Source organism: Pithys albifrons, chromosome 2 (genome assembly GCF_047495875.1).
Source record: "Pithys albifrons albifrons isolate INPA30051 chromosome 2, PitAlb_v1, whole genome shotgun sequence".
NCBI classification, from domain to species: domain Eukaryota; kingdom Metazoa; phylum Chordata; class Aves; order Passeriformes; family Thamnophilidae; genus Pithys; species Pithys albifrons.
Genome location: NC_092459.1, coordinates 74249503 through 74264979, shown reverse-complemented (window position 1 = coordinate 74264979; position 15477 = coordinate 74249503). Strand labels below are relative to the sequence as shown.

The 15477-nt window shown below is 39.3% G+C and overlaps 1 protein-coding gene across 2 annotated transcripts in view; it reads left to right on the top strand.

Annotated features, from left to right (window-relative positions):
• The window catches only part of GALNT2 (polypeptide N-acetylgalactosaminyltransferase 2), a 100719-nt gene extending 93543 nt beyond the window's left edge, over positions 1-7176 (top strand). Inside the window, exons 14-16 of one of the 2 annotated variants that reach the window (XR_011697173.1) lie at positions 1558-1684; positions 2946-3061; positions 5261-5340. Coding sequence is in view for 1 of the 2 variants with exons in the window: in XM_071549533.1 (XP_071405634.1) it covers positions 1558-1684; positions 5261-5380; positions 6681-6836 (403 nt within the window). In the remaining variant the exon portion in view is untranslated. Of the gene's footprint in view, positions 1-1557; positions 1685-2945; positions 3062-5260; positions 5381-6680 lie in introns of those variants that run through there. The other variant, XM_071549533.1, reaches the window with a different exon arrangement.
• The last annotated feature ends 8301 nt before the right edge of the window (positions 7177-15477 follow it).

Below are 15477 nucleotides of genomic sequence, written 5' to 3'. Positions count from 1 at the left end.
AAAGAGTAAATATTCCCTAGTAGTTGCTTTTTCCTTTTCTACTTACTGCAACTACAGCTGCAGTAGCAGATATTTTAGTGAATGGTGTCCAAAGGACTCAGCTTACCTAGAAGTTAGTCTCCTACATAAGCCTTTTGCTCAAAAGCACACTGTTCTGTATCCTGTTGTATCCTGTACCCTTTAAAGCTTTTGCCTTTGCCGAAGCACATGCCTACTTGAGTAAGGAGACTGAATCTCAATATGGTACAAGTAAGGGGACTCAGCGGATAAGAGGGCCTTGTATGTTAGGTGAACCAGGATTAGATGCCTAAGGCTCTAAAAGGCTGAGTCTCCTGTCACTGGATAATCACTGACTTTTGGATGGGGGTGAGGAAAGGGAAGCGAGGGATAACATTGCTAAGAGTTTCTCTAACAGGAATGTATCCTAACTAGTGGAAACTCCTTGATGAGAAATGCTTTTTGAAAGGATAAAAAGGTTTTGGTTAAACAGTCCATTAATAGTTATGTTGGTCAGACCTGAGTGAGTGTATAGACTAGTCTGTTCATAGTGTAGCAGTGTAATTGTAGCTTCTAAGGATACGTGGCTTTTTTTCCTTGTGGGCACTTCATGTCAGTAAAGTCCAGTAACTGCTGGTGACATACAGGCTTGAGATGCAAAAGCACCAGCTATTACAGCCCCAGTGAAACATGTACAGAACCACACATACTAAGGAGTCTCATAAACCAGGATGATGCTGAGGAAGTAAGTTTTCCTTTATTTTCTCTTAAAAGTGCCAGAGGATATTTGGTTTTGTTTAATTCATCAGAAAAATTGTGTCTTGCAAGCTCTCCTGTAAAATGTGCTACCATAAGCATTACTGAAGTGTAATGTCATCCTACTCTGTGTCCATCCCTCATGTGCTCATTCTGCTGGGTAAAATTATTATAATCATATTAGTCTGAGGTTTTTAGAGGCCCTGATATGCCCTTGTTTTACTATTTGATATGAACTCATGGACTCTACCCACAACCATTCTTTGCTGAATGGGCTTGCCTAGGTATTTCCATACTATGAGTGTAATTTATGTGCAATTTAGGAGAGTAGATATCAGAAAAACTTTGATTCTTTTTTAAAAATTCCTAACTCCTTTTTTAACATTTTAGTAAAAACAGTCTGAGAAAAATATAGAATGTCCTATTTCTGCCACAAACTACCTTGCCTGGAAAGACAAAAGAACTTGATGACCTTAACTGATAGCACTAAGCTTTGAGTCACCTTAAGTGATAAGTCATCTTTAATTTGATTTTCATGCTGAGTTAATATGTTTATCTTCATTCTCTGGTACAAACCTTTTTAAGTTGTGTGCTAAGCTTGCAAGTTTACTTGTGTTTGATCAGTTCATGATCAGATAATTATCTCCCCTCAAAAGATGATTGAGATTTCCAGATAAGTCATCACTCATCCTTAACCGCTCATCTTAAAAATACTCGGAGTAAAAGAAATTTAAAAACAAAAACAACAACAACAAACAAAAACCCCCAACTGAATTAAGCAGGTATTTCTGGTTTTGTTTTTAGGGTACCTGATCATCAAGATATAGCTTTTGGGGCCTTGCAACAGGGTACCAATTGCCTTGACACTTTGGGCCATTTTGCAGATGGTGTTGTTGGAGTTTATGAATGTCATAATGCCGGGGGAAACCAGGTCTGTATGCTACTAATTCTTGTTTTCCACAGTAAAAGTCTTAAAAAAATAGAAGGTGAAGCTAAGCTTTTTAACTCAAGCAGTTACTGTGTCCTGGTGACAGGAAGATGAACCCAAATCAGCAGATCAGTTGTTATAATAGATGACTAAATAGCTTCTCCCTCAAATGGAATTTTGCGTTTTCAGGATTAGAATCTGAGCCCAAAGGTACATTTGGTGTGTGTCACATTATCCCCTTCCTTTGTCACTATGAATATTTGCTTTTACACTAGAGGCCAGTAGCGTCCTTCCTGGGAGTTTTGTACTTGTATAGAAAGCTTTTTTCAATGAAATGGTGTTTGATTGTTTTGGGAGGGAAGATTTTTACTTAAGAAAATATTTGGATTGTATTAGGCATATGGCCTAAGGTCAGCAAAATAGAAGAATGCCTTGCTGTGATGCCCAGTTAGTCATTTACAGTTTGCAATAGTGGAGTGTAAAAAAAATCTGTCATAAATCCCCATTTGGCTTTTCTAGGAAACAGACGTGTCTGAATGTTCACTCACAGTAAGGGGTGTGTTTCAACAAATCCATTCTAATCCTACTCTTAAACTAATTGCAAACGTGTCAGATGTGTAAATGAGGGCATTAATTATTTCAAAGAATCTATTTATGCAGTTGTGACTTAGTTATCATTCATGAAATACATGCATAGGTGCTCACTGTTTTGTGTGCTGCTTTGTCACTAAATTCTTTTCAAATTCAACCTGACTATAAATCAAATGTTATATTAATACTTAGAGTGTTAAAATGGAAGGCTAACCAATTAAAATCTACTCTTGCATGAGTATCAGAAGTTTTCTCTGATTTAAATTAGAAGGGAAAAACCTTGAAATAAGATGAATCCTAAAATGAGCCAGTTACTTCCTGGAAGATGTATCCTATATGATGGCTATGCATTCAAATCAACATGTGAGATGTACCTGTTTTTCCTATCATTAAGGACAATTTATCTGTGAATGCTTTTTCAATTACCTTTATGAAAGTACACTCATCTTCTGGGACACTGACCTTGACAAACCAATGTGCACTTGCTCTGAACAAGTACCTTTGAGAGGACATTCAGACAGCTTAAGAGGCAGAATAGGTCAAAACCAGGTTTTATGTCCAAGCAGAACTGATATTGTATTGAAAGGAAACAACAGCGTGAGAGGGGAGTGATTGGGAACAAACCACAATCTTTAAAGCTATACTTTGTGTTTTGCACCTTGCTCTTATCAAGATGTTTTGGGAGAGTTGGCATTAAGAACCCTCAGCTATTACAGACTGTGGTGACCTTCTGCTATAACTTGAAGAGTATACTCTGGCTTATGTTCAGTACAACTTAAAATGCAAAATGTAAGTAAAAATGGGATTTCTGCCCACCTGTGCCTGCCCTCACCCACGCTGGTAGAACTCAGTGGTGCGTGTGCACATCTAAAGGGCTGAATAAACCGTGGTGTATTTGACAATATGTGGGGTTGTGATAAAGAGCTAAAGGTAAAGCCAAGTGCACTTAGGTGCAAAGGGAAGGTTTCAGATTAGTTGTTTTCTACTAACTTTATATTTCTGATTTGAAACAGGTTTTCTCAGATGTCCTTATTTTCAGTGTTACATAGAGCTCTCCTGTGCCTGTGCCTGATCGTATACAGTGCTTGCAGTTTTTCTTCTCCTCTGGTGTGATGGAACTTGCTTCATCTCATCTCCATTATAGCTAGTCACAGTTCTTGATCACTGGAGGAAAGTGTATGTTTTGCAGCATGAAGGGCCATCACATAAATGTCCCAGCAACAGAGCTTGGAGCTTGTGTGAATCCATACTTTTGGCTTTTAAAGGTGTTAATTTCTTGCATGATTTCTTTTGTGGCTGGGGCTCTTGCAGCCTTTAGATGGAAAGGTGAAGATGTTTAAAAGCTTTCAAGGCTCTGTCTCTGACTGCAGGGTTTGCAGGCAGAAGTTTTACTGTGTCCCTGGAAGTATTTTTAACTGTCTTTTTTCAGGATAAATCAGGGCCATTTGTAATTCTTTATGAGCTCTGAAAATAACTCAGTTCCTGTAGTTGTGGCTAAAAACGTGCCTATTAATGATTCTTGTTGACTTCTTTTTACAAACTGCACAGAACTGAGAAGGCAAGTAATTTTGTTGTCATCTGAGATTAACATACTGAGAGTAAAAGGAAAAGTTACCACCTTAAAAGTCTGGAGGACAAATAAAGGGATGCACAGAATTCCTGTGCCTTTGTTTTGTTTTGCATTGTTGTCATTATTCTGTAGATTATGGTACCCATCCAGTGGCTTGTGACCCACACAGGGGTGATGACTTGTAATTCAAGTTACAGGTTCAGATAGTTTCCTGGGCATCTGCTCCCAAAGAGATTTAATAATTGTTAAATCTGACAAGTATAAAAGTAATCATGTGAGCCAAAAATTCAGTAATGATATCAGAAAACTAAGTTAAAAAAGGGGATAGGATTAGTAATTTAATTTATTTCTGAAACACTGATTTACTTGCAAAATGACATTTAAATGTAGCCAGGCTTGGCCCCATATATCTAGGATTTTGTATTATACAACTAAATCCTCTTTACTTGCTTGAGAGATGCTAATTGTGCCATTTTAAGTAGTTACAAGCATGATTTGGATAATTAGTGTGGCTTTAATCAAGTGCCTTCTTTCCTCAAAAAATAGTTAGACAAATAATGACCAATGGAGATCCTAGAGATCAAATTTGAAGGAGAAAGGCATATAGAAAGAGTCTGAACATCAGTGCAAGGTCAGATTCTGTGTGAGAAGATGCTGAGATCCAGCAAACTGGGCAGTTACATACAGAACAGCTTTTCTTTGCTCTCTATTTAAGAGTTGCCTATTTAAATGCATTTAATGGAAATTCTGTTGTACCTCCTGCCTTGGATAGGAAGGAACATTCTCCCTTGAGTTTAGCCCTCTTGTGCTTTGCTTTCTGGTGGTCTCTATTGTATTAAGAACTACTATTTCCTCACTGTGGTCCATATGCTTTGTTCAGTGTGTGAGTAGGGTGGCCAGTGATGCTGCAGACCAAGCTTTATGGGATTTTATGTATGTAATTGCATCCCTTTTTATAGATATATATATATATGTGTGTGTGTGTGCGTATAGAGATATAATATATATGTATGTGTATGTATGTATATACACGTATGCATAAATCCTTCCTACACAGAAGATATGGGTAAGGTGTAATAAACGCACACATGTGTATACACACAAAAATAAACGTACAGCTAAATAAATGTTTGGGCAAATATTTTACATCTGAGGCCGAGAGACTGCCTGCTGCACCTGTGTGAAGCCAGCAGAGGGAGCAAACAGCCAGCTCAGTCCTGAGCTGACATGGGGACAGTGAAGTGTTGGAATTGCTGTGTTTGAAAAGGACCTTTTTTCCTCTCCTGCTCTGTGGGAAGCAATGAACTGTTCTAATGCTTATGTGTAGCTATTTACAGGACTTTAACCTGTACTGTATATGCAGAGATAGAATGTTCATGTGTTAATATACGCCATGTTGTACACTTCTTTTTTTGTAGGAATGGGCCCTAACAAAGGACAAGTCAGTGAAACACATGGATTTGTGCCTTACTGTTGTGGACAGAGCACCTGGTTCACTAATAAAACTTCAGGGCTGTAGGGAAAACGACAGCAGACAGGTTAGTATGTCATGACTGCCCTCTGCAAACAGTGGGGAAAGCAAGGGCTGTGAATGAGAATGCAAGAACATGCACTGGTGATCATATCTCCTATAGGTTCTGCTCTCCACTCTTGTTTTTGTGTATGTGTAAAGTTAGAATGCATGATACTTAGGCAGAGCAGCAGGAATAAGTTTGTGTGCTGAGCATTTCTTTTTATAGCCAGTGACAATCTTTTGTTCTTTTTTGTCATGGAGAGGTCCTATCCCAACAGGGGTCTTATGTAAAGGTTTCACCCAACAGCACTGATGTGAAACTGTCTTCAACTGCCACATCTGTTTTCTGAAATAGATTATGTATTCCACAGTGTATTTTTCAAAGGTCTTAATCAGTGAAGTTTGAAGATTGTGTAGTCTGTCTCAGAAGGATGTTCTTTGGCTTTCCTTCTTTTCAGTTGTGACCTCTTTATAACAGCACTAGACTCCTTAAATTAATTTTTATTTATGCAGTATCGTAACTTCATTTTTTCCCATGCCTGAGGAAAATCACATTTGCAGAATCCTACCATCTTTTTGATCTAGTTGTGTAACAATTCATCTCTTTGTGCTAAGTCATCAGTTCTGGTTATCTGCCAGCTTCCTTGCTTCTGCATCTCCATTTTTGCACACAGATAACTGAAACACTGTCCTTGATGAAAGAAGAGTGTTCTTGCCACTTTTCAGAAAAGAAAACTAAGGAAGCAAGATTTTCTTGATAATGTTTACAGGGCATAGTGTGTCAGAAATATGAAAGAAAAATATTCTTTTTTAACATCCTGTATTTGGAATTTACTCTGTCTTTGACATTACCTTAGGCAACAAGCACAGATTGACTGGTTGTCTTCTGCATAAGTGAAAGGTGTCTGACAAATTTCTGGGTTTCTGTAAAGTTGTCTATAGCGATTATGCTTCTTGCTCCTCTGTGTTCAGTGTTGCAGTGGTATGTGTATGGATTTTATGATTTTTATTTTTTCTTCAGTATGAAGGTTTCACACAGATAACAAGGTGGGAGAGTATGTTTGAGAAGTTCTGAAGTAGAGGAGAATGGCATGGTGTGTTCTGTGTGTCTTATAGAGTGTTAGCTGAATGAATAGCTATTTTGGCAAGGCTTGCCAGAGCTTACATACTCTTACTCAAGAATTATCTAAACTGCTACTGTTACTGCAGTTTTCACGGCATTCCCAGGCACAAGCCAGGGAAGTTTATGAAGACTTCAAAGGACAGGATGTAGAATTCTTCCTTTTCCTGCCTTTCCAAGTCAATAACTGTATTTTCTCTTCCAGAAATGGGAACAGATTGAAAGCAATTCTAAACTGAGGCACGTTGGCAGCAACCTCTGTCTAGACAGCCGAAATGCCAAAAATGGTGGTCTCACCGTTGAAATCTGCAATCCTTCATTGTCACAACAGTGGAAATTCACACTTAACCTGCAGCAGTAGGAGGACTTAAAAGCAAAATGCTGTTTCAACTGAAAAACGTTGGGCAAAGTTTTCATTGAATTACTGATGTATTTCTTAAAACTTTCCACGGAACTTATATACCTCAGTATTCCACCTTTATCTGAAAGTAGAGTCCTGAAGCAGACACCAGGGATCCAGGGGACTCGGAGCACTGCAAAGATGGCATTGGGCATCACTTCACACCAAGAAGGAATCGTGCTACAAACTTCAGAGTTCCCTTTTGTCTTCAGTTACTACTTGCACAGCAGATAATTAACTCTAGGAACAACTGACATATGATAAACAAAAGGCTCTGAAGAAACACGTGTGGGGAACAGGGTGTGGGAGGGAGGGAGGGTGGGAAAAATTACTAGGAGAAGATCATTTGAAAACTCCATTTGCATAGAAGTAACGGTTTGTCATTTCCAGAAACAGAAGTGTCATTTTGAAGTTGTTTTTTTTCTCCTGTGTGTACTTGGTAATTTGAATATGAACTTTTCTATGATGGACTCTAAATATAAATATATAAAAGTATATATATTGCCAGCTCCCAATGATTTATATCAGTTTTCATCATCCTACAATTATAAACAAAGTGATTGATGTATGTATAACCAGAAATTGGATTGGAGTGCTAGGAGAGAGAAACTTTGAGGGTGCGGATTTTGTGCTGCTGGGTGTCATGTCCGTGCTAACACTGGATGCTTTTGCTTTGCAAAGTGGATCTACTTCTTAACACTTCACCCTCGCTGGACAGATCATGAAAATCAGGAGGAAAAAGAAAACAGAATAAGTCAATGTCTCTGCCCAGATGATTGCTCGGATTGTTTATTCCAACTTGGAAATTCATTACATGTGCTCTGGATAATGTTAAACTTGTACTTGATATTTGTGTTGATCATTTCTGTAGTACTTGTCTTTAAAATACTTTTTCCTTTGTTATAAAATTATATAAACCACCAGATCTTTTATACAGCTGTGTTAGTTCAGCACAGTTTTATTCTGGGCCCTAATAAGAAAAATTTGTCTCAAACTCCCCTTTTGAGTTGTAGAAATAAGTTACATCGTTGATGACAGCACAAGATCTGAATTTTAATTTGCAAGGATGAGCACCTATGTAATATCTCTCAATTGCACTTGCTTAATCTGTAGACCTATTACTGGAGAATTTTCTTCCATTTTGTTTCTTCAAATGCAGCTTTTGAGTGGATTCAGGCCTGGCTCTGGGAATCAGCCTGGATACCTCCATAGCCTATGTGTTTTTAACCATAGAACTTGTGCATTTTGCAGCTTCAGTCCAGCTGATGTAATTTTTATAAAATAATATTGTCAAAGTTAACCCCAACTTTGACATGTCCTTTCTTATGTTTGCATAGACTATATACTTTTTTATTAAAAGCAAATGCTTCAATGAGCTTTTAAAGTGAGAATGAAAGATAAGTAAGTACTAATAAGTGAGACAGAATTGACAAGAATTAGTGCAGACATGGAGTGCCAGGAAACGGTTCTGGAAAAATGATGGATCTTGGAAAATGCAAGGGTTGATCGTAAGGAGATTAAAAACATCTGCTGTACTGTAGAATGCTGGTACAGTCCCCCTCTTTCTTTGCCCCAGAAGTAGAATAGTTCCTGATCTTTCATTTTCCTTTGGCTGTACCTGTGTGTTGGGTGTAGGGATGGTGCTCTGCTGGGCAATGTGGCTTTAACTGTGCCAGTCAGTGAGCCCACAGATGCCTTGTGTGTCTGAAGTTACAGCTTGCAAGTACCTCTGCACCTTTTGCATAAAGGCATTAAATCCAGGGTTGCCATCCATCATCTGACTTTTTTTCTGAATAATTAATACTTTTTTTCTTATTATTCACAATTCAGTTTCTCCAAAATTTGCCTGTTTAGAGGCCAGACAGTGGTTAAACTATTTTCAGTTTTTAGTCTCTCCCTGTAGCCTTATAACGTAGCTGAGAACTTGAACATGTTTCATAAACATAGCAATAGATTCCCTCATGTTTTGGAAACACAAATGCTGAAATACAGACTCAGCAGCAAGTCAATTGTTTCAGGTTTTGAAAAGCAGAATTTAAAAGGGAAAAGAAGCAGCCCAGCCACTCAGCTTCAACCATGGAGGTATTTCTGTTTGCAGCTTTGATCAAAGTAAGGATAGCACTACCTGAAGTCAGTAGTTGCAACTCTGAATATTGACCTGCCTGTTATCTCTGAATCAGAATTGCTTGTTTAAAAAAAAAAAAAAAGAAAAAAAAAGAAAAAGAAATCCATATTCCATGTTTGAAATCTTTAATGACAATGACAAAGTAGGAATATTTTTTCATTAATTCCCCATGGATGTGTGCATAGGGGTTTTAATATGGGAGCTGTGTGTTGCTTTTCCTTGAGAGAACGGACAAGAAGAGGTATCCTTTTGTTATGTTTACATGACAGTGTGCCAAAGTTACTTACTGTGATTTTAGGAGATTTTAGGGGTTTATTGTCGAAGAAATTCACTCATTTGAAAGATAAATTAAGAGCCCTTGAAGCAAATTGCAATGGAGTCTCCTGAGAACTTTTCTTACTGTCTTCAGAACAAGAATGGTGATACTGTTTATTTTGCAGATTTTCAAAACATAGTTTGGAAACTGTTTTTTTCAGTTGGTTTGAAAAGTCTGCTGTACAGAGCTTGTACTTGTTCATTTTATAGATGGAAACCATCCTTGAAAATTTGTTTAACTTAAATAAAGAAGAACGCTTTATAGATAAATGTGTGCTGGTTGATGGAACTGAGTGAAACCAGTGGAAGTATGCCTGGAGCTTGTAGAGTCAAGTAGTTTTCAAATGCTTCAGTTCACTTGGTTGCTTCATAAAGTTCCTGTTTTAAAAGTGTGTATATGTGGGTGTATATTTGTATTTATGAAATGAGATTTGTTTGTATTCAGTATTACGACTGAGGTTATTGTCTTATTTTAGCAGCTCTGTTACACTGAAGAGTGGGTTACTGCTGACTGCATAGTCCCCTGAAAATACACTGCCAAGGCACTCCCCCTCCTGCTCCTTTAGGCCTCATCTTCTTTAGAGTTCCACTGTCCCTCTCTCAGCTGCCAGAAGTCTCTGTGCCAGGGCCTCCTGCAGCCTACAGGGGGGTTGCAGCCTCAGCTCTCACTCCATTGAAGTGCCTGTCCTCACCTGCTCCTGTTGTCTTCCTGCTCTGTGGTCTGCAGGGTGCTAATTCAGGTGTCTGCGGTGTGCTACATTTTAAATACTTTAAACAAATTTTTTTTCTTTTAAATAAAGGTATTTTGGGGGGCCTCCCTGCCCTCCCATCCCGTCACATCTCGGATGCTCAGCAGGGTCAGCCCCGGTTAGTACTGGGTGCTGTGACAGTCCCGAGGACTTCACTGTCACTGTCCAAGCTCGCTCGGCCGTGGCAGATGGACCTCAGGACTTAAACGGTGGGGCCAGTTCTGCACACGCTGTGCCTGACCTAAAAAATCCACTGTGCAGTCTGGAAGGGCACACCCATGTGGGGAGAGCCCTGCCCAAATCTGCGTTCACGAAGGCTGGCTATACATACATTCTTTCCGATTCTGTGGCATACAGGAATAGAGTCTTTGCTCCTGCGCTAACCAAGTTAGCTTTATGGTTAGCCCCAAGGACACGGTCAGCTACCATAACCTGCAGAAGCATCTGTGGGAAAGACTTAAACACTACCACTCTTCTAATTGTACTGACATGAAGGTTTTTACCTATCAAGCTGTGGGCAAGGAGAGGTCTTGGGTACAAACTTAATCTCTCTGTGTAGCAGAAGTCAGTGACTTTCAAAATCTAAATTAAATCAAGGAAATAAATCTTTAATATTTGTAGTTGGCAAAAATATAAAGGCCTTGTCAAGCTGCAGTAAACAGAAGAAACAACTTTGCAACTGCAGATTAATATCTGAGTATTTAAATGAGGATTCTTCATCTTAAATGGCCTTTGACATCTGGGAGCTGACAGGTAATACTGAAAGATAATTACAACAGGCTTCTGGCAAAAGAAGCTTTTAATATAATCCAATATTAATGTAGAAGTCTAGGCAGAGACATAAGAGACAGTCTTACGTGTTTCCTGTGCCTACCATTCTTGGTTAACTTCTTAGTGTAATAGCAGGACTGAATGAACCCTTCAGCACATTTTGCATTACTGCTGACCAGAACTCTGTTGTTTCTTTGTCACCCAAGAAAACCTACCTGAAAAAAATTTTACCATTCATTTTCTGGAATTTGAAGTCAAGCTTTTCAGCTGTTTTTTCTGCCTTGCTTTACTCTGCTTGCTTGTCACTGTGCATAAAAGCGGGTGTGTTTATACCTCTTTTGTAAGAGAATGTTTGATCTTTCCTCTCTGTGGATAAACAAAAACATATTTTAAATTCTGAATTTTCAAGATGATGCCTGAGTGTGTTTGGAAAGGAAGGTGAGTATTGGGGGAGGTGAAAAGACTATAATCTGCTTGAGGTGAGGACTGTTGTCTTGTTTAAAGTGGATTCTATACATTATTGCCTAGTTCCTTTCTGGGATGTTACTGCTGTAACCTTAGTTATTTTAAGTTGTTTAATTTTTGTATACCAATGCCAACATCACCCTTGCCTTATTTAGACTTAGTTTAAATGTAAATGCTCTATACAATTTACGTGACCCTGAGTAGCATGTGTGCATCACCCGTGTCCTCATTCATGCCTGAAACACAATGAGTAATTTCATAGCAATAACTTGTTAACAGAATGCTCTAGCAAGAGGTTTGTTCCTTGTACAGAATGATTTCAAATGAAGAGGAGCCACTGAAAGAAGTCTGGGATAATAGCTGTGATTACAGAATGAGCACAAATGTCAGGGTTGCATCTTTTGTTAGACTGCACATTTTATTTACAGCTTAGCATCCAGTAGCTATTTTAAGATCTGCTAGTAATCAAGCAGAAAAATTGGGAATAAAGTCAGTTCACAGATGTTCTCTCTGTACAGCTTTCCAAGAGATTGTCTGAATGGGTGCAAAATAGTCTTGATTTCATGTGGCACAGCAGCATATTGTTACTCTGCATGCAGGAAGAGGGACCTATTTGATTTCAAGTCCTATTCCTACCCAGCAGATATTTTTAATCCAAGGATTTTTTGAGAGGTTTGCTTGTTTGGGTTTTTTCTTTTTAAATTATAAAGAATCTGGAAGTAGAAAATACTATACTTTCTCCCAAACCTGCATTAATGAGACATCACCTTTGATAATCTGGTAAAAAGAGGGTTAGCAAATGACCACTGAGTGTCTGCTGTGCTCAAGTAATGTGGTGAGATTTCTCAGCTTTTATGCCACCTTTCTTCCTGTCCAGCAGGTTGTTTTTGCTGTGAACATGAGGGAGATTCCCAGGTGGCAGCTCCGGGCTCAGCTGAGCCAGACTGTTTGTTGCTGCTGAGAGGGAAAGGAAGGCTGATCCTGCCTCCTCCCTTGGGCTAATGTTGGTGCCCAATCCATGAGACGATTAAGTGAATAAAGCAGCAGGAGAAGATTGACATTTTTTCCTGTCTGTCATAGAGCCTTGAGGTGAGCTTTTGAAAGGTCTGGAGAGCTCAGTTGGCACAAAGTGTCCAGGTTTCATAACCAGAAGCAGGTGAGGGGGAAAGGGGTTGAACTTTCCTTCCCTGTAACACCAGTGGAGCATAAAGGCCTCTTGTCCATCCTGTGGAACAGTGGGAGACAGCGTCTGTTTGGGTATGCTCCTCCCTGCTTGTCACTGAGATTTTGGGTACAATTTTGTCACTGTTGTGTGCTCATCTGTGAGCCAGCAGCTTGTAAATTAGGAATGCCTTGCAGTGAACCAGTGTGGATTGTAAAGACAGCTGGCAAATAAAGCCAGCAAAACCGAACACGGAAAGTGTTACTTTCAGTAGCTGAAAGCCCTCTGAGCTTGGCTTAACTAGACGTTAAATCAAGCCTTATCTTTTCATTACAGAGCTTGAGGGATATGGTCCTTTTTGCTTTTCAGTTGAGATGCCTTTAATAATAATAGTTTTTACTACACCAAAACAGCCTCACTGCTGATATTGCAGTCTAAAGCCAGCAATACCTATATTGTCAAGAGAGAAACTGGGCAAGGGAAACAAAAACATTTTAAGTTGCATCAAGGTCTTGATTTCAACATCAAGCTAATATTTGATAGGGACTTTCCTGCTAGAAAGGGATTTAACATTTTGGTTTAGTCAATGTGGAGACAGAAAATGCTCCATCTCACATGCAGTTTGTGGGTGTGGAGCACACCAGTATGGTGTCATGCTCTCTGCCAGCTGGTTTAAGAATTGTATGAAGGTGTTGCTTTTACTTTTCCTATTGAATGACTTATTTGAGAGAGGGAGGCATCTTTGGGTCACTGGTGAGGGTCAAGGCTCCTGTCATGGTAGGAGATAGAAAAGAAAATGACAGACTTACTGATATGTTGATGTCTGAGTAGAAAAAAATGAAAAAAAAAGAGGTGAAAGAGAAATAGGTGCAAAGTTGAGAGGGTGTGGAGAAGCACCTGCAGAGCTGCAGCTTAGAATGTATTTCAAAGTCAGTAAATTCATAGGTTAAGGTAAAATGAGGTCTAGCTCAGCATAAACTGTAACATCTTCAACAGGGTTATCTGTGCCAAGTCCTCAGCTTCTGTTTGGATGTGATCTCTGGCAAGAGCTCAGATGTAAGACTGGATACAATTTCAGAAGTTTTTAGGGCATTTAGTTTTCAAAAATAAAATTAAGGCAATTAAACATCTTGAGAAACATGAATTTGAGAACTAGGAAATCTTACTCTCCAGCTGATCTAATTTTTTTGTCAGCTCTTCCAATACAACTTTGCTTTAATGAGCAATTGTTTCCAGGCTGAATGTCTAGCTTTGACTCCCAATCATTTTGTCTGCTAATCGTATTTAATTCCTTAAAATATTCTTCATGGAATCTGACCTTCTGGAATATGATTTCTTTACTTTTCCCCTTACAGACTGAGCCTCTTAAGCTGTGTGAGAAGAAGCTTTTCAGACCATGCATTGCTACAGCTCTTGCCTGAGCTCTTTCCTCAAGGCAGATGGAGGGATGGTGAGGAATGAAGGTTCTCAAGTCCAGTAAAAATAGGGTGAGGCCTTTGTGGTTGTTCCTTGTGTAAGGTTACCACTGATGCTTTCCCCTCATGCTGTGCTTGGGGTTTTCTGAGTCAATGATCCTGAGGGTGTGTACATCCTCCTTAGCTTCCAGCAAGGCAAGATAAATCAATGCTGGGCCTATAGGGGTTTTTTCCATGCGTGAAATTAATAAAGAAAACACTGCCAGATGTCCACAAGCGGTGCTTGCAGGCTGCTGGTCTGAACTGATGCTCTTGAGGGTCTGTCAGTTTGCTCAGGGAACATCCCAAAATTAGTTGTCCACCTGGGAATCTGTTGTGGTTCTCATTTTTCAGGGCAGGATTATGTGCTGGAATAGATTGAAGTGTTTGTTCAGCATATTGGTAAATCTCAAGAGAGACAGGGAAAGTGGGATAAGGGAGGCAGACATGCAAGCCAAGTGGCACAGAGTGGATGCCATTGCTCACTTTCTTTCCTTGTTACTTTGAAGTTCTTTATCAGCAAGTAGCAGGGAATGTCTTGCTACATCTGACTTGAGCTGGAAAGGCATGGTGACTGACAAGAAGAGGTTAGATCATGAACAGTAAGGAATACATGGATAGGGAGTTAACTTGTGGCTGTTCCTTGCAAATAGTGAACATGAAGGTGAAAAAAGATTTTTTCAGATACCAGGTTGAAGACAAGAGTACTTCATATCCTTGAAAATTATACCATGGATGTCATAGCCTTTTCAGTGGGAAACAGGACTGTAAAACATGCAAATATGTAAACATGCACCAGGAAGTCTCTAAGTCAGAGACTGACAGAAGTTCGAGGGCCAGGTGGAGGAAATACTACTTGGTCTTAATCCCATTCCTTTGGTCTTTCCTTGGGGCACTTGCTTATGGGATTGGCTTGTGCTTTGGTCTATTCTGCCTAACCATTTCCAGCTGAAGTGTCCTGGGTAGCTCTTACTGGAGGCTGGACAGACACACAGATGCACCCTGAAGGACAGCCACAGTGCAGCACCAGGAGCGTGCAGAGTGGTGGCTCCAGGTCAGCACACCCAAAAGTAATGACCAAGCAGCTGATACTTAACATGCTAGGTGGAGAATCCCATCTCCAGCTCTCATTTCAAAGTGCTACAGCTGACTTAGACAGTGCTGTCCTTTAACTCCTTGCATAAAACGTGAAAAGGTTTCTGGTTCATTTTTGTGTTACAATGGAAAATGTCTGCAGAAAGGTATTAGATTTCAGGCTTTCGCATAGAAAGAAGAAATACAGGAAAAAAAGTCTAGAAAACTAGGAAAATAATTTTTTATTTTGTTGTGAACAAGAGATCAAATTTGTTATACCATTTTAAGAATTTTATTCCTATCCAAAACTACCACAGATATAAAACCCATAAATATTGGCATTACCAATACTTTTAGGTAGACAATGGCATCTCTGCCATTTTGGTCTCTTCATTGTACAAGTACCTAAGGACAGTCTTTGAAAGCTTGTGAAGAAAAACAAGTTACATAGAGTTCTGAAAGCATGTCATGGGATTTGCAATTAGCC